General features: G+C 32.0%; 6 protein-coding genes across 6 annotated transcripts; 2 read left to right on the forward strand and 4 right to left on the reverse strand.

Moving 5' to 3' along the window:
* Positions 1-23: 23 nt before the first annotated feature.
* On the forward strand, positions 24-2,039 carry LOC115243721 (crossover junction endonuclease MUS81). The gene is given in 4 exon segments (XM_029820924.1): positions 24-778; positions 852-1,065; positions 1,144-1,518; positions 1,603-2,039. Coding segments are annotated over 4 exon segments (1,347 nt in total). The 5' UTR covers positions 24-263; the 3' UTR covers positions 1,846-2,039.
* Positions 2,040-2,895: 856 nt separating this feature from the next.
* Positions 2,896-6,868, forward strand: LOC115243725 (odorant receptor 22b-like). The gene is made up of 6 exons (XM_029820929.1): positions 2,896-3,272; positions 3,452-3,713; positions 4,267-4,386; positions 4,613-4,703; positions 4,859-4,995; positions 6,281-6,868. Exons 1-6 carry the CDS (start codon positions 3,224-3,226, stop codon positions 6,348-6,350), a joined length of 729 nt encoding a protein of 242 aa, XP_029676789.1. The 5' UTR covers positions 2,896-3,223; the 3' UTR covers positions 6,351-6,868.
* Positions 6,502-9,839, reverse strand: LOC115243728 (odorant receptor 13a-like). Its single transcript, XM_029820933.1, has 8 exons — positions 8,794-9,839; positions 8,514-8,633; positions 8,285-8,402; positions 7,687-7,960; positions 7,468-7,590; positions 7,248-7,338; positions 6,894-7,030; positions 6,502-6,678 (listed from the first exon to the last, which is right to left on the reverse strand). The coding sequence occupies exons 1-8, from the start codon at positions 8,947-8,949 to the stop codon at positions 6,537-6,539; spliced, it is 1,161 nt and encodes a 386-aa protein (XP_029676793.1). The 5' UTR covers positions 8,950-9,839; the 3' UTR covers positions 6,502-6,536.
* A 977-nt stretch (positions 9,840-10,816) lies between these two features.
* On the reverse strand, positions 10,817-13,995 carry LOC115243727 (odorant receptor 13a-like). The gene is made up of 9 exons (XM_029820932.1): positions 13,287-13,995; positions 12,999-13,122; positions 12,772-12,891; positions 12,177-12,450; positions 11,966-12,088; positions 11,746-11,836; positions 11,386-11,522; positions 11,009-11,141; positions 10,817-10,901 (listed from the first exon to the last, which is right to left on the reverse strand). The coding sequence occupies exons 1-9, from the start codon at positions 13,440-13,442 to the stop codon at positions 10,851-10,853; spliced, it is 1,209 nt and encodes a 402-aa protein (XP_029676792.1). The 5' UTR covers positions 13,443-13,995; the 3' UTR covers positions 10,817-10,850.
* On the reverse strand, positions 13,919-16,263 carry LOC115243723 (odorant receptor 13a-like). Its single transcript, XM_029820927.1, has 9 exons — positions 16,089-16,263; positions 15,839-15,958; positions 15,603-15,720; positions 15,249-15,519; positions 14,948-15,070; positions 14,754-14,844; positions 14,420-14,556; positions 14,072-14,204; positions 13,919-13,986 (listed from the first exon to the last, which is right to left on the reverse strand). The coding sequence occupies exons 1-9, from the start codon at positions 16,242-16,244 to the stop codon at positions 13,936-13,938; spliced, it is 1,200 nt and encodes a 399-aa protein (XP_029676787.1). The 5' UTR covers positions 16,245-16,263; the 3' UTR covers positions 13,919-13,935.
* A 7-nt stretch (positions 16,264-16,270) lies between these two features.
* On the reverse strand, positions 16,271-19,699 carry LOC115243726 (putative odorant receptor 85d). Its single transcript, XM_029820931.1, has 9 exons — positions 19,221-19,699; positions 18,701-18,820; positions 18,447-18,564; positions 18,059-18,320; positions 17,720-17,842; positions 17,543-17,633; positions 17,274-17,410; positions 16,992-17,124; positions 16,271-16,897 (listed from the first exon to the last, which is right to left on the reverse strand). The coding sequence occupies exons 1-9, from the start codon at positions 19,374-19,376 to the stop codon at positions 16,847-16,849; spliced, it is 1,191 nt and encodes a 396-aa protein (XP_029676791.1). The 5' UTR covers positions 19,377-19,699; the 3' UTR covers positions 16,271-16,846.
* Between the last annotated feature and the right edge of the window lie 4,296 nt (positions 19,700-23,995).

The following is a 23,995-nucleotide window of genomic DNA, read 5'->3' on the forward strand; positions in this document are numbered from 1 at the left end:
ATATATCGAATGTGCACGTGCAAAGAAAAATGTAACTTTATTCCAAAAAAAATACAAAAAATAAAAGAGAAGAATTCGCAGCATAATGATGTATGTACGACACATGTGCACATAAATAATATATCTCACGTTTTAAGAACGTGCGATAAACATAATCGACATGTTGAGCCGAACATTGATTGCGTTCTCGAGGTTTAAAATTCGATGTCATTATTGGTAAACAAACATGAGATTCGTGATTCGTTCAATTTGCATATTGGGGTATGAAGAGGATCAAGATCGTGCCGGACAGGCCGAATCGCCTGTTCGAGATCTGGTTGGAGGAATGGAGGAACGATGCGAGGCTCCGAAACTCCGAGCTGTGCAATCAGTTCACGAAAGCTTTGGATTCGCTGAAGCGATACCCGCTTCCATTGGAATCCGGTAAAGAATGTATAATTTTGCAACATTTCGGCACAAAATTATGCTCGATGTTGGACAAGAAATTGGAAGAGCAAAAAAGACACGAATCCGCTAAAGCAGCTGGCGTTCGCTTTTCCAAAGCTATTGATAATGCGGACTGTATTACTGCGTCCAGGAAGCAACCTGTAGATAAGGTTGTTGAAATACAGGAGAAAACAGCAAGAGTGGTCAGACAAGCTAAGAACACAAAACAGAATGCATCGAAAAAATTAGTAAATGTAAATGAAATTGCATCAAAGGAAAGTGATAGGCAAATTTATTTAGAACCTAATACTTTCGATATTATATTATTGGTGGACACCCAAGAAACTTGCGGGTGAGTATTTATAATGTAGTCAACTTATGCCGTTATCTATAAAAAGCTTTCAACTATATGGGGTTTATTTCAGTGGAAAAACAAAGCCTCAACATGATGCTACGCTTATGGAATTGACACAGCTTGGTGTATTGTTTGAAGTACGTCATTTGAAGGTTGGCGATTTTACATGGATTGCCAGATGTAGAGAAACAAAGGATGAATTGGTTATACCTTATATAATAGAGAGAAAACGAATGGATGATTTAAGTGCTAGCATTACAGATGGGAGGTTTCATGAACAAAAGGTATTTAGGGATGAAATTACCTTTTTATATCCTTGTTACTGTATACTTAATTGTCTATTTCTTAATTCCATATTTCAGTTTCGATTGAAGCAATCTGGTATTGAGAATCTCATGTATATAGTGGAGAGTATCGACAAGAGTTCCCGATTTTCTATACCGCTCCCGTCATTGTTACAGGCTTCTGTAAATTGTCTAATACAAGATGATTTTACTGTAAAATATACAAGAAATCATAAAGATTCTATGTCATATTTATCATATATGACAAAGACTCTAATTAAAATCTACAAGGTGTGTAAGTGACATTGTGCATATAATTGTATTATAAGATATATATATATATATTGTACAGTTGGATGTAAGAAAGAGCATCTTCTTCAGACTAATGATTTGGATAGCACAATACGTCTTATAGAATTCAAAGAATTCAATAAAGCGTCTTCTAAACAGAGAGTATTTATTAGAAATTTTATATATTAGAAAATAATTTATATAAATAAAATTCTATGATTTTTTATCGATATATTTCTCTTTCAGAAATTTAAAGTAAACGAGATGTTTATTCGCCAATTATTACAACTAAAAGGCATGTCCATAGATAAAGCGACAGCAATTGTAGAACGTTATCCCTCGCCACAGATTCTGATCACAGCTTTGGAAAATTCTGCTAAAGATGAGCAATTATTAGCAAACATTCAAGTCGGTGACAAAAAACGGCAGCTCGGACCTACCATTAGTAAGGCTGTTTATCAGCTTTACACTATGAACGAGCTGAGTTGACTAATAAAAAGATGCATATCTGGGATATTCGTTTATACCCATCCCATGTAAATAATATTCAACAATTTTCGCACATTTTCATCGCTATTATACATCAAAAGATATTCTTTCTAGGTATTCAGTAATAACGATCTTTCATATAGTAAAAAATTATTGTAATAAAACAATTGGAGTGTACATATAAAAAAGTACTTTAATATAACTATCTAGAGCTTTTCTTAAAAGTCAGAGAGAAAATTCGTTATAAATAAGTAAAATATGTCTTATACTGCTGCTTCCACAATGTGGCATATATCACGCACATTACCTTCTGTAAAAGTAATATTCTTGTGCCGTAATATTCGAGAAATAGAGAGAAATTTTCAGGTGGGGAAAAGTCTGAAAAATAGCGAAAGGTCAGGTAGAAAATTCGTTATATTAATTTTCTTATTTCCGGAGGAAAAAAAGATTGCGCTACATCAATTTTTTGTGCTCGTCTGCGTCTTTCTCATGAATATATAATATTCGAAGAGGTGGATCGATGCTATTAGTAACTTAATACAATTGCGTACGGAAAGTGTAAATACGCGTTCGGCAAATAAGAGGCCAATTTGCGATACTTATTTCCCCTCGCGCTGAGGGAAGAGAATTTTCTGGCGTGAAATATAGTAACAGAGAGAGGGAGACGATTATCGCGTGTCCCAGACATTTCTCAGTCGTCGTCGGACCCCCGAAGTAGATGGAATTCTCTCTGGACCGGTACTACAAGTTGAATCGCCTGCTGTTGTCCGTTATCGGATTATGGCCATATCAGAATGCGATAAACGCTTGGATCCAACGAGTGCTTACAGCTTCTTTTATGATCTGGAGTATAGTCGGTCAGGTATCTTGATATAAATCTGTAATGTCTTTTTCGTTGACGTTTCGAAACTTTTATTAAATTTTATTCACTTGATCCAATATTCATATTTTACATTCATAGCTTAAATATATATTCGATAGACATTTAATCTTTCTATTTTCCCCAATAAACTTTTTTTTATGATTCAAAGAATAAGTAATGGAAAATAGATGTTTTTCTAGATAGTTAAGATGTATATGTCAGAAATGACTGTGGATTTTACACTCGACTGTATGCCCGTTATCATTTCTTGTATTGGTATAATACTGCAATTTATTGACCGTATAATGATTACTGACAAAGTAAGAAATATTTGATATGAATGTTTCTGTGTAACTGACCAAAATGTGATATAATAAATAATAATATCGTTTTTTTTTTTTTTGTTACGATATGACTTGCGAACGGAATGAACTTTTTACTTTTTAGTTGAGAAGTTTACTCGATCATATTAAAGCCGATTGGGAACGCACTAGGTCTCAGGATGAGATTAAAATTATGCGAAAATATGCCGCGAGCGCAAAAATAATCACGACATTATTTTCGTGTAAGTGAAATCGTGGTCTTAGTATTGTAAAGCACGCAAAAGAATCATAATATACACGGGAGATTAACATTTTATTTCTAATATTATTATCATTCTTGATATTTCATTCGAAAGATAATTGTTTCTAGATTGTTTCTGGTATTTAATTAATTAATTTTAATTGATTTTACATTTTTCAGTTTATGTAATCGTAGGTACAAGTGTGTATATCATTATCGCGAGTCTCCCGCAGATTCTCGATGTATTTCTACCGTTGAACGAGTCACGCTCGCGCGAACATCCGTTTCACGTCGATTTTTTCCTCGACGAAGAAAAATATTTTTATCTTATTCGAATTCAAATGTATTTTATGTTATTGTTGGCAATGGGAATAATCCTTGCCAACGGGACCATATTCGTTGTTTACACGCAACATGCCAGTGGAATGTTTACCATACTAGGGTATTGCGCTTTCTTCTATACATTTTTAGTTCATAAAACGTAAATTTTTTATATTTACATTGCTTAATATTTAATATAATTTGTGATCGCGCTTAACTTTTGGGCGCCAATTAATTATGAGAAATAACTACTTGCGTGTAAATGTACGTGTACGATCATTTCATCACATATTCATCAAATATCTGAAAATATATAGCACCAAATAATATATAATAATAACTTAGCATACATAAAACATAAACCAAAATAATTAGATACATACATATATAGTTAACGTTGTATAGAAAAGCATGACGATCAATCGAATTAAAAGACATACTGAAAAGTGAGATAATAAGCGTGCTCACAGATGCGAAGGGTTCAATCCAGGAATGAGATAAGTCCACTGATGTCCGTTCTTACATGTTTATTTTAAATATTATATGTTGCATTTAAAAAAAGATAGATTTTATAAAATATACATTTATCCCATTTTTTTTTTGCATTGAATCCTTCATATGGAGCTATATGTCGAAAATTTATCGTATTGTTCTTATGCACATTATTTATATAGGTGCCGCGCAGAGCGGTTATTTAGCGAACGTTATTCTAAGGCTAGACGATCCATCCGTGGAACTGAAAAAGATTACAGGAGCATTGTTCTTTTTGTCGAGGATCATCGCAGCGTTATACAGTTAGTAATCTTTTGACAATATTGTACGTACTTGCTGATGTGTACATGTAAGATGAATACAAAGTGATAATGATAAAACGGGGACCTCTTCGTTTCTCTTCCACAGGTACGTTCTACGCCGAATAAATATATGACATACTGCAAGTACCAATTTTTCTTATCGAGACTAATTGTAAGACTTGATCACGTTTTATTAATCCGCCAACGTTCTTACTGTTGTATCAAGGTTTGTGGACATTATTCAATCGAGCTATAGTTTGACCCTCTACACTGAATATTTGTTCTTTATGATCCTGATAGGCCTGACATTGGTACAAGTGAGTGTTCTATACACTAAATTAATTAATCTATAATTTTTTCCGTGTGCGCGCATAAATAGAATCGTTAAACGAAATTAACATGCAATGATAAAAAAAAGCTGCGAGAAGAGATGTTAAAAGACAAATCAGCGGAGCCAAACATTGTTGTTTAGATAATTAAATTCTCCGGATTATCGGATCGGCCAATTAGATCGTTAGCTTTCGTCGTCGGACAATTATTTTATCTGCTTATGTTTAGCTACATGGGTCAGCATATAATTGACACGAGTACACAGTTGTCCATGAAGATGTGAGTATCGCGAAACACGGGTGCATATTTCGCACAACGATATATCGATTAATATGTATATGTACACGCACATTTCGCGCTCATTGACGCGCAATATTTTATTAAGCGAGAAATATCTATATATAAATATATAAAAGAATACGTTTTAATCGTACGTAATTGAACGTAAATCTCGTAGATATTGCGGAAAATGGCACAATATGTCCGTGTGGAAGCAAAAGATTATGTTATTCGTTATGATAAGATGTATGCGAACGGTTTCCATTAATTCATACAGTATATATACTCTGAGTTTAGAAACTTTCTCAATGGTAAGCAATATCGGCGATATATTATGATTATAAAACGCTCTCCCTTTCCTTAATAATGTCACTGTGACTTTTGTTTCAAGATCATACAATCGGGCATATCGATTTGTATGTTACTAAAAAGTGTAGCAAACAGTTTGTAAATTGTTCGCAAATAGTAGTAACGTTTTTGTACGTATTTGATATTCATGAAATTATCACAATACATTTGTTTACGTTTCAAAGCTCAAGCAGAGAAACGCTCTATTTTTCCCATCTTATTCGAATACGCATCTGCAAAGATAGCGGTTGATATGTAAGAACTATCCCCTCTTTCTCCATTTCCCTAATAATATACATTATTTACATAATTTGCATAAAAATACAATGTCACACAAATTACGAGCTATAATCGCAAAATGTTTTTTCGTGCCTCTTCGTTTCTGACGATCGATCCATAAAATTATCACACGTTTTCCTCAGCGCATAAAACTTCTCTTCAAGGTATAAATAGCACATTGAAAAAAATTCTAAATGTAAATGTATAGTATAAGTGTAACGCAAAAATATGTTTTACCATTTTCTTTTAATTCTGAACAGAAAGAGAAAGAAGCAGCACATCAAATTTTTATTATTAAAAACATTTAGTCTTTATGTAAAAATATGGATTTATTTTATTTTATTTAAAAATATTACTAAGAAATGAAGGATGCATACATGCACTGATTATCTGCGAAAAGAAGGAGAAACATAGTGAGAAGAGAGAAAAATTTTTAGAACTTTTAAAAAATAATATCCGCAAATAGATATGAGAATATGAAATGGCTAGCATAGATTAATACAGTATAATTTTGATAATCTCCGAAATAAATCTATCGAATTTAATATCATAAAATTAACATATGAGATATATCGTCAGTGAATTGTGAATTCTAGAATATTCATAAATACATGATTTATGGACCATGTCTCATCATCAGTCTGATTTTCATTTTCAGAAGGACGATAAGAAAAAAGGACAGAGAGAAATTTAATGTACAATTTTATTATATTAAAAAAATTTATTAGAGACGACTATTTTTTGAGATGATAACATTATCACTGGAAGGAACGTAGTACCGTAAAATAAGACATCGACGTTTTCAAAACCTTTAAAAAATATTAAATCTCTCGCCGTATACTCTTTTATATAATTATTCCAAGTGTTACATATATATATATATATAATTATAAAATAAATACAAGTATAAAATTTTACTTTACCGCGCTAAAACTTTCGATTGATAAGGTCATGATTTTGCCGGCAGTTATTTTGCAAGGTGATATAGTTCTGCTCATAATTAGAAGAAGGATCTTCTTACATTTTTGTGAAGTACAATACCATTTTCCCCTGCAACTGTAACACAAAGAGATTCATGTTATTATGGATATGACAATTAGTGATAAAAACGTTTACAAGTGTAATATTTGTGCTTTGTGATAAAAAGAACATTTCAGTCAATTTAACACAAAATGAAATTGAATCGCGGTATATGTGTGTGTATTACAAAATACGAAAGAATTAATTAAAAATAAATGACAATGTATCATACAGCTCGAATAAATTCTAACATGCATTCGTATGGAACATTGCTGGAGTTCAATAGAAATTGGCCCTGCCAGAATTGTAGAAAGAGATGAACGATTTGCGCAAAATAGATAGACAAAGGTGTTGCAATACTGCCCGCGTTGTTTAAATTCATTATCACCTAGAAGACAAATTTAACTTCATGAAATGAAAAATTTCTTAACTTCAATTAGAATTAATTGATTTCAGAGGAAGTATATATGTGCAACGTTCTGAAAAAATCCTGCTCGAAATTCCAGATTGAAATACTGTCTTTCTTTTTCTTATTAACTTTTTTTTATTAAATTAGTTATAATTAAATTGCTTTGGTAGCTGCAAAAATGGATATTGATTCATACCTGTATACCGGATAAACTGCCCACAAGTATATTCACATTTACGCTTAATAGAAACATATTTGTAAATATAGACTCGATCAGATTGGCAAATCTGCAAAATCACGAATCTCAACGTATTTACAGATAATATAATCGAAAATACCGATTTATAGCGAATATTATTTGCTTAAGAAAATGATTAACAGTAGAAGAGAGAAGAGATTACGCCATTAACACGTACTCCAAAACGTGAAGATGTCTACGTAGACAGTTTAGTGCCATGTTATAATTGTCGTCTTTTATTTTTTTTACCCCTAAATGTAAATTGGCATCATCATTTTTGCCGATGTTCTCCAGTATGTGTCTGGAAGCGTGTACAAACGTTCAAAAGCGTAAAGATATTCTTATCTTAATTTTTTATCGTCAGTTTTGGGTCATCGTTGATGCCCAATATTCTTACCCGATAATCGAAAACATTCCGCAGGCATGCTGGATCATAGTATAATAGAAGCCATCAACCGCGATCGTGGCGATAAGGTGAGCGAATACAGCTAGACAACAGTGGAGCATTATCAAATAAAAATGCTGATCCAATTTCTCGCCGTATTCGACGCGATAGGGCAATTTCGACGCTCCTGGTATCAATGATTTTGTTATGTTCTCGATATCCTTCTTCAGTAGCGTCGTGATGAAAGGCCTGAGTATGTGGAACATTGCCGGAACAAGTATAATTACTAGAATGTTACATGAACAATATATATTGTATGAAAGAGTTTTTTTGGATAAATGTTTAAGTTTATTTTAATACACATTAAATGAATTATTTTAAAGAGAATAGATGCGCAATAAAAATTTGAGAACAATGGAAAGATTTTTTGAATGTCTTTTATATTTTTTTCGAAATATTTTTAAGCTCAACATTGAAGTATTTACATAATAAAAAAAAAAAATCATTTCTCTGCAGATACACAAAAGGCGTCTTTCCAGAAATATAATTTTATCAATTGGCATAAACTACAATATCTTTATAAATTCTTTCTCATTCTACCAATACGTACTCGCGTAAACTTTCGTCATATACTGTCCGTATTCGGTGTATTGCCGCAAAATAGCCTTCTCGATATCCGTGTTCAGCGATAGCCAATCCTCCTCTATCGTCTTAAAACAGGCTTTTATCTATAAATATACACTCGCGCTATTTTTCTCTTGTATAAAACTGCATCAAGTGTTTAATTACGTGACGTTAATTGTACCACTGTATTCATGTGCAATCCTCGATATACTTACTTTTTTATTGTTTATCATTAAAATCACTAACTTAGAGCTGAATAATATAGTGATTGCTATCGAAGGCACGCACTCGAACACATCGTCTATGTCGATCGAATCGTTTAGCAGATATTGCACCTATGTTTAAATCAGTATCGCAAAATATATCGATAAAATTGAAAAATTGGAAAATGAAAAAATGTGTAGTTCCTTCCGCACGTGAGTTGATTTTAATAAATTCTCTATATAAATAACAAACGCTTTGAGAGAACGCGATATACTAAAGGTGCAATGATACCTGGGGTATAAGGATACTGAAGGAGAACGTAAACGTCGTCACGAAATGCAAACACTTAGTGCCGATCGTGTGATATGGCCATATTCCCACTAATGTCATATACATCCTGAGTACCACATAATAGTGACTTTGCCAAATGCTCCTTTGCGTGATCATCGTCAGAAATATTAGGCGAACGATCTTCTTTTATTTGTGAATTCAGTGTAAAGCCCGTGTATATCAACGATTCCTTGTGTTACGACGTGTATATGAGGCATGTGTATATGTCTTCTTGTCATTATAATAATGGACGCGTAATTATTCTCCTCTAGCATGCCCTCCTCTTTCTCCTCCCCCTCTTTAATATTACACGCGTGAAGTCTCTTTGGTAAGAACTGCAACAAACTGAATTTCTAAATAGCGACTATACCTAAAGATTGCGTACTTGGAATTAAGTCGTGAAACAAAACACGCAGTGTTTTCTGATAGTTATTACGAATTTGTGATAAAATGTACACGTTCTAAGATTAAAACTTTCCGTATATCATCGATATATATATTCTCGATATTTTTAAATTAATTCCAAATTAATAGCAAAAACTGTCACGATAAAGTCACGTGTAATTTTTAAAATTTTATTAACAATCTGGATCGCACAGATGATGTCGGTATAATCAATTGAAGGAGCGCAGCAACGTAAAATAACACATCGACGTTTTTAGAACTTTCAAGGAATGGCTAATTATCTTCTTAAAAAAATTAATTTATAATAAGATATTATAGAGATAAAGTCGGAAATAATAGCATAGTTTTACTTACTGTGTCAAAGCTTTCAATGGACAGAGCCACAATGTTGCCAGCAATTATTCTATACAATGATATCGGTCAATTCATGATAGAGAGATGGAGTTCTCCCCAAAGTATAATATTCCAATTTTTGTTGTGCAACTAAGAGAAACAGGATTAATTACGAAACAAACGAGAAGCGAAAAATCTAGAAAAAAATTGTCTTCATTTATTTCATCTCAATATACATATATGTATATACGTGTATGTATATATACATATATATATAAAAGAAAAAAATAAAAAAAAATTTTTTTATTTGTTTTGCACATTTTATATACATATATGAAGAAATTGCCATAAAAAAAAAAAAAATTAATAAGAAACGGAGCGAGAACCAAAGCGCAAATTATATCCGTGTAATTATTTATAGCAATTCACAAGTAAATCATGTTAAAATCACGTCGTAAAAAATATACAGAAGCGTTAAATTTTTCGATTTATCTCGGAGTTTTTTCGATAGTTCAAAATAAAAGAAAAAAAATTAGAAAAATACAACAATTAAATTATGAAGGTATCAACATGAACAAACATATGCGCATTCTTACATAGATTCGGGCGTAAATTCCTTGCGAATGTTCGCCGTTGGTCAAATTATTTATACATTCTCTTTCGATGCAACATGGAGATGACATAGTAATCGCGCGAAGAACATAAATATTACTATTGCTATTACTTACCTGTATTTTCTTTCGTGTGTCTACATTTTTATAATTTCCTATTTTATTAACTCTCTCCGCAAAGACATATTTATATATACATATATATATTTTTTTATCAATAGCATCTACATGAATCGATTTTCAGATTAGGTGTTTTTTAAAAAAACGCATCGGATAATTCCGCTTTTAGACACTTAATGTTTCTTTTGAAATAATTGGAAAAGAAATAATAAAATAATAATAACACATGAATAATATAGGGAAGATAGCAAATGTATGTGAGAACATGAGAGAGCCTGCAAAGATTAATACAACATAATTTCGATAGTCTCTGAAATTTAAATCTATCGAATTTAATATTATAAAATTAATATATGAAATATATCGCCAGTGAACTGCAAATTCTAAAATATTCATAAATCATGATTTGTGGGCCATGTCTCATCATCAGTCTGATTTTAATTTTCAGAAGAACGATGACAAAAAAAGACAAAGAGAATTTTCATGTACAATTTTATTATATACTAACCAAATTTATTAGTAATGACTACTTTTCTTGAGATGACATTATCACTGGAAGGAACGTAGTACCGTAAAATAAGACATCGACGTTTTTAGAACCTTTAAAAAATATTAAATTTATCGTCGTAAAATCTGTACTCTTTTATATAATTACTTCAAATGTTATGTATATAAATAATTATAAAATAAATACAAGTTTACTTTACCGCGCTAAAACTTTCGATTGATAAGATCATGATTTTGCCGGCAGTTATTTTGCAGGGTAACATAGTTCTGCTCATAATTAAAAGAAAAATCTTCCTACATTTTCGTGAAGTACAATACCATCTTCCTCTGCAACTGTAACACAAAGCGAGATTCATGTTATTATGGATATGGCAATTAGTGATAAAAACATTTACAAGTGTAATATTTGTGCTTTATGATATAAAGGCCATTTCAGTAAATTTAACACAAAATGAAATTGAATTGCGGTGTGTGTGTGTGTGTGTGTGTGTGTGTGTGTGTGTGTGTGTATTACAAAACTGAAGGAATTAATTAAATATAAATGGCAATGTATCACACAACTCGAAAAAATTCTAACATAGATTCGTATGGAACATCGCTGAAGCTCAATAGAAATTGGCCCTGCCAGAATTGTAGAAAGAGATGAGCGAGTTGCGCAAAATAGACAGATAAAGGTGCTGCAATATTGCTTGCGTTGTTTAAATTCATTATCACCTGGAAAACAAATTTAACTTCTTGAATAGAAAAATTTCTTGACTTCAGTTAGGATTAATTTATTTCAGGAGAAGTATATACACATATATACAATGTTCCGAAGAAATTCTGCTTAAAATTGCAGATTAAAATACTATCTTATATTTTCATTTTATCAACTATTAATTGTAATTAAGTTATGGATATTCTTTGGGTTGATGCAAAAAAGAATATTGATTCATACCCGTATACCGCATAAACTGCCTCCAAGCATATTTATATTTACACTTATCAGAAACATATTCGTAAATATAGACTCGATTAATTTAGCAAATCTGCAAATTATGAATCTCAATGTATTTACAGCTAATATAATAAAAAATACCGATTTATAGCGGATATTATTTGCTTAATAAAATGATTAACAGTAGCAGGGAGAGAAATATCACGTCATTAACACGTACTCTAATACGCGAAGATGCCTACGCAGACAGTTCAGTGCCATGTGATAATTGTCATCTTTTATTGTTTTTATCTCTAAATGAAAATTGTCGTCATCATTTTTGCCAATGTTTTCCAACATGTTTCTGGAAGCGTGTAAAAGCATTGGCGCAAGATATTTTTATCTAAATTTTTTATCAGTTTTGGGTCATCGTTGATGCCCGATATCCTTACCCGATAATCGAAAACATTCCGCAGGCATGCTGGATCATAGTATAATAGAATCCATCAACCGCGACCGTGGCGATAAGATGAGCGAATACAGCTAGACAACAGTGAAGCATTATCAAATAAAAATGCTGATTCAATTTCTCACCATATTCGACGCGATAGGGCAATTTCGACGCTCCTGGTATCGATGATTTTGTTATGTTCTCGATATCGTTTTTCAGTAGCGTCGTGATGAAAGGCCTGAGTATGTGGAACAGTGCCGGAACAAGCATAATTACTAGAATGTTGCATAAATAATATGTATTGAATTAAGAAGTTTTCTTTGATAAATGTTTAAACTTATTTTAATACATTTTAAATGAATTGTTTTAAATAGAATAGATGCGCAATAAAAATTTAAGAACAATGGAAAGATTTTTTAAATGTCTTTTATATTTTTTTCGAGATATTTCTAAGCTCAACATTGAAGTATTTATATAATAAAAAAAAATCGTTTCTCTGCAGATACACAAAAGACGTCTTTTCAAAAATGTAATTTTATCAATTGGCATAAACTACAATATGTTCATGAATTCTTTTTCATTTTACCAATACGTACTTGCGTAAAATTTCGTCAGATATTGTCCGTATTTGGTGTACTGTTGCAAGATAGCCTTGTCGATATCCGTATTCAGCGACAGCCAATCCTCCTCTATCGTCTTAAAACAGGCTCTTTTATCTATAAATATACACTCGCGCTATTTTTTTCCTTCTATAAAACTGCGTCAAGTGTTTAATCACGTGACGTTAATCGTACCACTGTATTCATGTGCAATCTCGATATACCTACTTTTTTATTGTTTATCATCATGATCACTAACTTAGAGCTGAATACTATGGTGATTGCCATCGACGGCACGCATTCAAACACATCATCAAGGTCGATCAAGCCGTTTAGCAGATATAGCACCTATGTTTAAATCAGTATCGCGGAATATGTCAACAAATTTGAAAAATTGGAAAATGAAAAAATGTGTAGCTAATTCCTTCTGCACGTGAGTTGATTTTAATAAATTCTCTATACGAGTAACAAACACTTTGAGAGAACGCGATATACTAAAGGTGCAATGATACCTGGGGTATAAGGATACTGAAGCAGAACGTAAACATCGTCACGAAATGCAAACACTTAGTGCCGATCGTGTGATATGGCCATATTCCCACTAATGTCATATACATCCTGAGTCCCGCATAATAATGAGTTTGCCAAATGCTTCTTTGCGTTTTCATTGTCGGAAATATTAGGCAAATAATCAACGATTACTTGTGAATTCAGTGAAAAGCTCATGGACATTAACGATTCTTTGTGTTGCAACGCGTATATGCGAGGCGTATATGCCTTCCTGCCATTATAATAATAAACGCCGTAATTATTCTCCTTTAGTGTACTCTCCTCTTTCTCCTCCTCCTCTTTACTGTTACACGTGTAAACTCTCGCAGCTTTGCTAAGAACTGAACAAACTGAATTTCTAAGTAGCGACTATATCTAAAGCGTTCTTGGACAATTAGGTCGTGAAACAAAACACGCAGCATTTTCTAATGGTTATTACGAATTTGCGGTGAAAGGTACAAGTTCTAAAATTAAAACTTTCCATATATCATATATCTTCGGTATTTTTAAATTAATTCCAAATTAATAGCAGAAACTGTTACGATAAAGTCATGTGTAACTTTTAAAATTTTATTAACAAGCTGCTGGATAACATAGATGATGTCGGTATAATCAATTGAAAGAGCGCAACATCGTGAGATAAGACATCGACGTTTTTAGAACCTTCAAAGAATGGAACTATTGCTAATTATTTTCTTTAAAAAAATTAATTTATAATAAGATATTTTAGAGAGAAGGTTTTGCTCACCGTGCCAAAGCTTTCAATGGACAGAGCCACGATCTTGCCAGCAGTTATTCTACACGGTAACAGGCTTCTATTCATTATTAAAAAAAGAAGCTTTTGGCATCTTCTTGAAGTGTAATACCAATTTGACCTGCAACTGCAATTCAAAACAAGAAAAAAAATAAAAATGAAAAATGTTTAGTCTCGCAGTTATCGCGTCTGTAGTTTGTGACTAAAAAAATTAAAACAAATTTTTAAATTATCGTAAGTATAAGAAAATATAGTAATATAAAAGAATTATATAATTTTGTCGTAATATGTTCTTACGATAATTTCATCGTGATATACGCTAAATTGGAAGCGTATTCTTACATTGACTGGTAAGGAACAATACTGTAATCTAACAGGAATTGAGCTGGCCAGAATTGTAGGAAGAGGTGAATGAGTTGAGCGATATAGATAGCGAGGGGAGTTATGATATCCTTCGCATCGTTCAAATTCAAAATCACCTGAAATACATATTTTAATATTTTCTATTTTCAACATTTTTCCTTTAAAGATCTTTGATTTGTGAATCTCATCGGATTACTTATTGCAAGTATTATTTTTGTCAAGTATTTTGTCAAAAATATTAATTATTAGCAAATTACAGAAACCTTCTCGTTGAACAATTTTATTGCAAAGTTTACAAAAGAATTTATTATACCTGTATACCGATCATACTGCCACCAATCATGTTCAGACAAACGCTGACCAGAAATATGTTGGAGAACGTTGACTCGATCAACTCCGCGAATCTACGAAAACGCGAAACGTGATCGCGATTAAAAAAGTAATACGAAAAAAGTATGATCGCATATGATAAATTTCTGCGTCCAAAAACATTAAAATTAACGCAACTGTATCACGTGCAGATGTTTGCGTAAGCAGTCCAGAGCTTTGCTGTAATTGCCATCCATGATCTTGTCAGGTTTCAGATCAAAATTGCCATCGCTATCCTTGCCGATATGTTCCAGCGTGTTTCTGGAAACCGCTCAAATGATAACGCTTCTCCTGGCGAGATCGAAATCAGCCGCAGTTTATTCGAACTAGCTCGAGATTTGACGAAAGACGTATTACGGAAACTCACGTACGATTATACCTCCAACGAGTATATCTCAATTTTATAATTGTCATTCTTGGATGATGGATTTACCCTTACCCGACAATCGTGAACATCCCGCACGCGTGGCGAATTAGAACAATGTAGAAGGTGTCGACCGCGATTGTGATACTGATATGAGCGAATACAGCTAGATAACAGTGTATCGCTATCGGATACAGATATCGGCTGAATTTTTCGCCGTATTCTACCCGAAACGGAAGCTTCGATTCCGCCGCCAGCGAAGTTATTGTCGCATCTGACATGTCCTCTATCAGTATCACGACGAGCGACTTAAATATGAGAAGAATTCCCACGAACTGCATAAAGACTGGATAAAAATCGATGTGTGTTACATCATGATTAATCGAAAGAGATTCTCTATCGAAATTTTTACTCTTCTCGAAGACGTACCTCCATATGTCAGCGTGATATACTGTCCGTAAGCACTGTGTCGCCGTAGAATATCTTTTTCCGTGTCCGTATTCAATGAGGACCAATCGTCTTCTATCGTCTTAAGACAAGTCTTCAACTAGAAATATAAGCACGCATATTTTTCGCGGCATCGACTATCTTTATACCGAGATTAAGAGCTTAATATCTATTGTATATCGATCGCATCGTGCGGAATTCATACGATTATCGCGTACTTTCTTGTTGTTTATCATCAAACTCCCTAATTTAAAGCTAAATATTATGGTGATCCACATCGACGGGGTACACGAGAATACATCGTCAAGATTCCTCGCGGTGATTAGCAGGTACAATAGCTACGTCAAAATTAATATTATAATATATACAATTATTTTAAAATTACTAATATATGTATTATAGGATATACAAAAAGAAAACGATGAATAATTATTGTTTTCTCATAAACAGATCGATAACAACAAATACCTGTGGTACAAGGATGGTGAGGGAGAATATAAACATCGGCGCAAAGAGCAAGCATCTATCGCGAAAGGTATGATAGGGCCATATTCCTATCAAGCTCATATACATTCTGGGAATCATGTAACAGCGACTTTGCCAAATATCCCTTCGCTCAGCCATCTTCAGAAATAACTAAGATTACGATCTATCAACGATTCCTTGTGAATGTCACTCGGTAAAATGTTATTATCAATTCCTTGTGGGTCGCAGTACTTGCGAGGCCGCGCGCGTTATACAGTAGTTACGTCATTACAGAATTACTACGCAATTATTTCCCCGCTAAAGTACAACCCTATCTCACCTCCCCTTCTTGCCGTTTCAGTCTTTTAGTCGCGGCTTTGCTAAATGTAACCTTTCTCGCTATACTGTTTGCAGTCGATATTCGTACTATCGATATACTATACTATATATTATATACTTCGTATATAAACAAATTGAGTTTTCAAATGGCAATCGTAAAGATTCCGTCTTTATAAAAAAAAGAATTAACTGTCCCGACAATAGATGTGACATATAACGATTTTCGATTACGGTAAAAGGTAGGAAATTTGTAGTCTGCCTAAAATTTTTTGTCATTCTATATTTTCGGTACATTTTTGACAATTAGAACAATCTAAATCTATTGCCGCGTGTGTAAAATTATTATAATACATCGCATGTGAATAAATATGACTCTTAATTAAAATTTTCTCAGCAGATTACCCAAACTCCCATTGCAATTGTTAATGGAAGGAACGCAGCATGGTGAAATATGACATCGATGTTTTCAGAACCTTTCGAGAAATGGAATTATCCCATCATCATCAATCTTAAATATATTACAGAGTAAGAGTTCAAAAAAAAAAAAAAAAAAAAACTTTTACTTACCACGCCAAAGCTTTCGATTGATAAAGTCACCACTTTGCCAGCAGTTATTCTGCATGGTAAGACCGTTCTGCTCATAATCAAAAGTAGGAGTTTTCTACATCTGTTCGAGGTGTAATACCAATTCGCCTTGCAACTGGAACACAAAAGACATGATTAATATGCAGATAAAAGCTGAAGACATTCGTTCGCATTTGCTACATCTATACTTTATTATCGAACGATAGCGTTCCAGAAAGTGATACAAATGCTTTTGATTCAATTTAAAAAAGCTTGATTTCTTACATTGACTCGTACGGAAGAACACTGTAATCAATTAAAAATTGAGCCTGCCAAAATTGTAGGAATAGATGAATGAGTTGAGCGATATAAATAGCGAGAGGTGCTATTATATCTTTTGCATCATTTAAATTTATCAATACCTAAAAATAGTTTTTATTTTTTATTTTTATTATGCGTTAATAATTTCAAGGATAAATATCTACGCTAAATTTAAAAAAATTTTTCCTATTTGCAGTTGAAACAATTTTCATCGTACAGAATTTGATGCACACCTGTATACCGCATATACTGCCTCCAATCATATTTAGACTAATGCTGACCAAAAATATATTCGCGAACGTAGACTCGATCATTTCCGCAAATCTGCTAAATCGTAAAACAACGTGGTTCAAAGGAATATGAAAAAATTACGATTGTATATAGTTTTGTTAAAGAACATTAACACGTACTCTATCACGTGCAGATGCTTGCGTAAACAGCCCAGAACCTTGCTGTAATTAATATCTTTGACCTTTTTGGGCTTTAGATCGAAATCGTCATTGCTATTTTTGCCAATGCTTTCCAACGAATGTCTGGAAACCGCTAAAATAATAACACTCTTGGAAAATTTTATATTTTCAGATCTCGTATAATTTTATAAAATTATCGAAGTCATCAAGATTGAGTCAGAAGGAAAACAATGATGGAAAATAATATGCAATAATGTACTTCCAATGATGTTAATCACGCGAATTTCGTCTGAATTATCTTAATTCGTGAAACGTTATTCTCGATCGTGATTATCTTACCCGACAACCGAAAACATCCCGCACGCATGCTGGATCAAGGTAAAGTACAAGGTATCAGTCGCGACTGTGGCGGTCACGTGAGAAAATACGGTTAAATAGTTATGGACCAGTATCAGATAGAAATATTGATCTATCTTGTGGCCGTATTCCACGCGAAATGGTAATTTCGTTACGGCCAGTTTGGTCGAGTTCGAGGTATCATCTATCAGTATCAACACGATCGATTTGAGTATGTAGAGAAATCCTGTCAGCTGCATAAACACTAAAAATACGCGTTATACAGAGAGATCCGCTCGAAAAGATTCGGTCAATTTATGAAAAAAAGTTTCGACTTTTCAATTTCTCGCCAAAAAATTTTTACCAAAATTTCCATCTTTTTATAACATACTTGCGTAAAATATCGTCAGATATCGGCCGTATGCAGTCTGTCGTTGCAGAATAGCCTTCTCGTCATCCGTACTTAATGACAACCAATCGTCCTCTATTGTCTTAAGACAAGTTTTTACCTATAAATATATATTCTCGTATAAAACAAGGATATTTTTCACTATATCGATGTCGTTATTTATTACCGGAATAGATATCAAAGATTTAATTACAAGACGTTAATCGCATTAGTGAAATTGTATTATTGTTACCTACTTTCTTACTGTTTGCCATCAAGCTCGCTAACTTAAAACTAAATATTATCGTGATCAACATTGTTGGAATACATTCGAAAAGATCATCGATATCCGTCATGGCAATGTGCACATATAGTAGCTGTATTATAAAATATTGCGATATCAATATGTGTTACAAGATATTAATAGTAATGTGATGATCTCATATTTGTAGAAATTGGAAGCTGAGTTTTGAGATATTTGCATGGAAAAAATATATTATAAAAAATATGTGCGTATGTGTGTGTAATATAAAAATATATATGTAGCAAGAAAAAAATATATATGTTTTGTATAAAAATGCTGATAAGAAAATAATTGAGCATTATTTTAGATGCTTTCTATAAGATTACAAATTTATACATAAAAATATATAAAATGTATAAAAACACACATACACATAATACAACACATACATTTTTATACACAAGCAAAACCTGTCTTAAAACTTAATAAAATATTATATATCATTTTTAATATATATGTTCAATTATATATACCTGGGGTATGAAAATAATAAAACAGACCGTAAATGTCGGCATAAAATGCAGATATCTATCACGAATCGAATGATATGGCCATAATCCTGCTAAAGTCATGTAGAATCTAGGAATCGTGTAATATTGACTTTGTAAAATATCCCTTTCCTCGGTCATTTTCAGAAATACTAAGAACGCAAACTATCAAACAATACTTTGTGAATGCTGGCTACAAACAATAAGCGAAGCATGGGGACATTATTAACAATTCCTTGTGCACGGCTGTACTTATGTCATCATATAGTATAGCGCGTAATTACTTACGTACACTGCAACTCTCTTTATCGCTGCTTTTCATCGTAATACTTTATTAGATAATCGACTCTTTCACAGTACAGAGTATAGCATTTTCCGTTGCTTGAATGATTTGCAAATTCATTCGTACAATATGTGCAGTGAAAGACAGTATATCTGCCTCGCATTCGTGAAATATAATAAAGCAATATCGTGAACAGAAAAAATAACATATATATTGTTACATAGAAAATGTGTCATTAATATGAAATATTATGATACAATTCAATTGGATAAAAAATACATTTGTTCTTTTTCGATTAGATTCATATATAATGCAAATATTATATTGTACAGAAGTTCAAAATTTATTACAAATTTAAAAATGAGTACTTAATTTTATAAATTGTTAACACTTATAGAAGTTACAAGATGATAATAGAAATAGGTAAAAAAATGTAAAGGGATAAAAGCGAAATACAGATATCTTTTCTTCAATTTAATTATGCGGCATATTTATTTTCGATGATATTTTAATTATTTGTAACAGCTACAAAATAGCAATAATTAATAGTTTTTATTATAGATATAAAATAATAAATGTATCAAGACCAATGTATTCCTATTGAAAAAATACCGTTTTTTTTATTTGCACAGAATCAATTTATTAATTGTGATTGTATTATCTCTTAGTTTTAAATATATTTTCAAGATAAAAATAATATTATATATATATGTACATTATTCATATACAACAGATTTTTTTGAAAGTGCAAAAAAATTCGTTAAAATAATGATGTATAAAAATATAAAAATCCTTGAATATTTTGTATGCTTTTTTAATTTTCTAATAATTGTGATCCTTAAAGTTTCACTAGAAAAATTCCATTTTAAATTAATAATATATTGGACTGTTATAGTATATAATATGCATTATACATATATACAGCAATAATATATAAAATTTAATTAACATTAATTTACATTTTTTTTCTCTTTCTCTTTTTTTGACCAGAAGAAGAAATTAAACAAACTTCCATATTTTTATTTTTAATTATTCGGACATTTAATTACTCTAGAAACAGTTATCACAATTACATGTGAGAAACGTGATTATTATGGATGCATCGGATATATAAAAAACGACAACTCTAAGTATTCATGATTTTGGTATAATATGCCTGCAAATAAATAAAAATTATACTAATTTTAATAAGAGACGGTATACCATGCAAGAGTTAATGGCTGGAGGAAATGGTTCGTATAATATCGCCGAAGAACTTTTGCTAGATACAAATGCTCACAATTAAATTCGTCGCATGTCATTTAAATCCTATATTTAAATTTATATTACAGACTCGATTATACATCTCTTTTTTTAGATAATGCAGACGATGTTGGCATCTTTTCGACTTTTTGATAAGTATATCCACATGTATCAAAGATTCCATCCCATTGCAAGTATCTCTTGTAATTAACGCCCTACAATGTAGAACTTTCATGTAATAAATACAAATAATTAAATAATATAATTATTAATTTATTTCATATTTATGTAGTTAGGCTTTAATATACAGGGTGTCCCAGATCATTTGGGACAATACTCGTGTGCAGATAGAGCGGATCAAACTGAGTCGAAAAATCCTCTATCATTTTTTTTATAACGCTTAATAAAGGAGTTATTATCGAGTAAAGTCTGGCCAATCAGCGCCAATCTTTAGCTGGGCGCACATCGGTAAGCCGTGCGCCGTGAAGTGTGCGCTGACATAGAGGACTTTTCGACTCAGTTTGGTCCGCTCTATCTGCACACGAGTATTGTCCCAAATAATCTGGGACACCCTGTATATTAAAGCCTAACTACATAAATATGAAATAAATTAATAATTATATTATTTAATTATTTGTATTTATTACATGAAAGTTCTACATTGTAGGGCGTTAATTACAAGAGATACTTGCAATGGGATGGAATCTTTGATACATGTGGATATACTTATCAAAAAGTCGAAAAGATGCCAACATCGTCTGCATTATCTAAAAAAAGAGATGTATAATCGAGTCTGTAATATAAATTTAAATATAGGATTTAAATGACATGCGACGAATTTAATTGTGAGCATTTGTATCTAGCAAAAGTTCTTCGGCGATATTATACGAACCATTTCCTCCAGCCATTAACTCTTGCATGGTATACCGTCTCTTATTAAAATTAGTATAATTTTTATTTATTTGCAGGCATATTATACCAAAATCATGAATACTTAGAGTTGTCGTTTTTTATATATCCGATGCATCCATAATAATCACGTTTCTCACATGTAATTGTGATAACTGTTTCTAGAGTAATTAAATGTCCGAATAATTAAAAATAAAAATATGGAAGTTTGTTTAATTTCTTCTTCTGGTCAAAAAAAGAGAAAGAGAAAAAAAATGTAAATTAATGTTAATTAAATTTTATATATTATTGCTGTATATATGTATAATGCATATTATATACTATAACAGTCCAATATATTATTAATTTAAAATGTACCCGCTCACGAGCGTTGGCACAATCTTTACCGGACACCCTGTATACTGTAATAAAAATAAATTTTTAGATACTCTTAAAGTCATGTATAAAATGTGTTTTGCAAAAATATATCCTAAAAATATATTTTATAATTCTCATAATTTCCGTAGCAGGCGGCATAAATTGTTAAAGACCAAGTCATCGACTAATCAACATATTAATATAATACATATATAGAATGCTTTAAAACCACCGGATGCCTTTTAATAGCAAATTCTCCGGTTAAGTTCATTTCTTCTTGGTCAAGATATCGGGAAAGCTCATCATTTTCTGCAAATTTTCAATTTCTTTTATCATATATCTTTGTAAGCTTCAAATTTAAATTTTTTTCTTAAAATAGATTTCACTTGAAATTAAATGTAAAATGTATTTTTGTTAATTTGTTGAGTCCACAAAATTTAGTTTGTGAAAAATCGTTCTTTTTCAATTATTTATAACTCGACTTAATGCATTAAAATTTTTGCTAAGGAATAATTAAGAAAAATTTGTTATTCTGCCAGAAAATCTGCTATCAAAAAAATGTTCAATGATTTTAAAACAATTAGTATATTATAGATATATATAGATGGATAGTATACATATAATAGATATTAAACAACAAATCAATCTGCGTGTAAAAATTGTACAACAAAAAATATATGTGCTTTAAAGATAAGTTCAAATAATATAAAAAAAAAAGTAAAATAACTTAATATTACACGATTCTCTTTGTTCTCGCGCATTTATATGAGCTACATATTTTTTTCGCTGAAAAAATTTTTAAATATTTCTTGATCATCTCAAAGACAATTTGCAATTTCTACTCGAATAATTCAAGAAGATTCTATAAATTACTAGAATGTAGAGACGGCATCTTACATCGATTAGTTAAATATATGCCTTTCACGGCTCGTATATAATGTTTGACAATCCGGTATTATCGTAATCATATTGTTTTTGTTGTCCACGTCATTTTTTTCTCATGTTGGACATTTAATAAAGAAAAAGCTGATACACGACAAGATATTCGTATAAGGACTGCCTACGACATAATGCATGCGGAGATGGAAGAATACTATGCCACAAATAAATTTTTCTCGTTGCGAATATACCCTTGATATGTTTGAATTCTTGTTTTTTGGTCATCGGGGCGAAGCCTAAATCTTGAAATATATCGAATCAATACTGGATTTTTTCCTTGCATTGTTTATATGAAAAAAGTGGGGATGAGCAGTCCATGATTACATAGTCAAAGCTTAACACGGCTTTAAAATTGCTTTAACGTAGCTTTATTTTCGAGTAAGCCTAACGTCTCTCGTGGAAAGAAATAAAATCCATAAAACTTTGATAATAGTTGACATATTTGCGAACAGCTAATTTATAACTCCTTATTAAAAATTAAATTTTAACATTATAAATTGTACTCATCCTGTGTTTGTTCGTCCGATAACTTCTCGGGTCTGCTCCTGTCTCATTCATCCTTTGCGGTTCTTTCACGACATTCACACTCACTCGCGAAAACGTGATGAATTATTGAACATTAATTAATTTTGCGCAAGTTGATGACCGTTAATTGTAAAAATCTTAACGAATAATTGCGTGTAACATCTCATAATATTTGTCGCAATCACATACTGAGAAGTAATACGACGATATATGGAGAAGATCGCGCCGGTACCTACTCGCTCGAGTCTCATCGAACGACTGACAAGACGAGCGCGAAAACACAATAGTATACGGCACGGAATTCGACGTCCTGTCTTCGCGATATGTAGCGAATCCTGTCGCGCATAGAGCGCGCTATACACCAAAACGAACGCCAAATACTATATGATAGTCGATTGAATGCCACCATAAACATTACACATAGTATAATATAAATGTAAAATATTCTCTCTTATCTCTCTCGTTGAGTTTGAAATTAAAATAAATCAGGTTCTTTCATTTTACA

Source organism: Formica exsecta, unplaced genomic scaffold (assembly GCF_003651465.1).
Source record: "Formica exsecta isolate Colony F162 unplaced genomic scaffold, ASM365146v1 scaffold72, whole genome shotgun sequence".
Classification (NCBI taxonomy): domain Eukaryota; kingdom Metazoa; phylum Arthropoda; class Insecta; order Hymenoptera; family Formicidae; genus Formica; species Formica exsecta.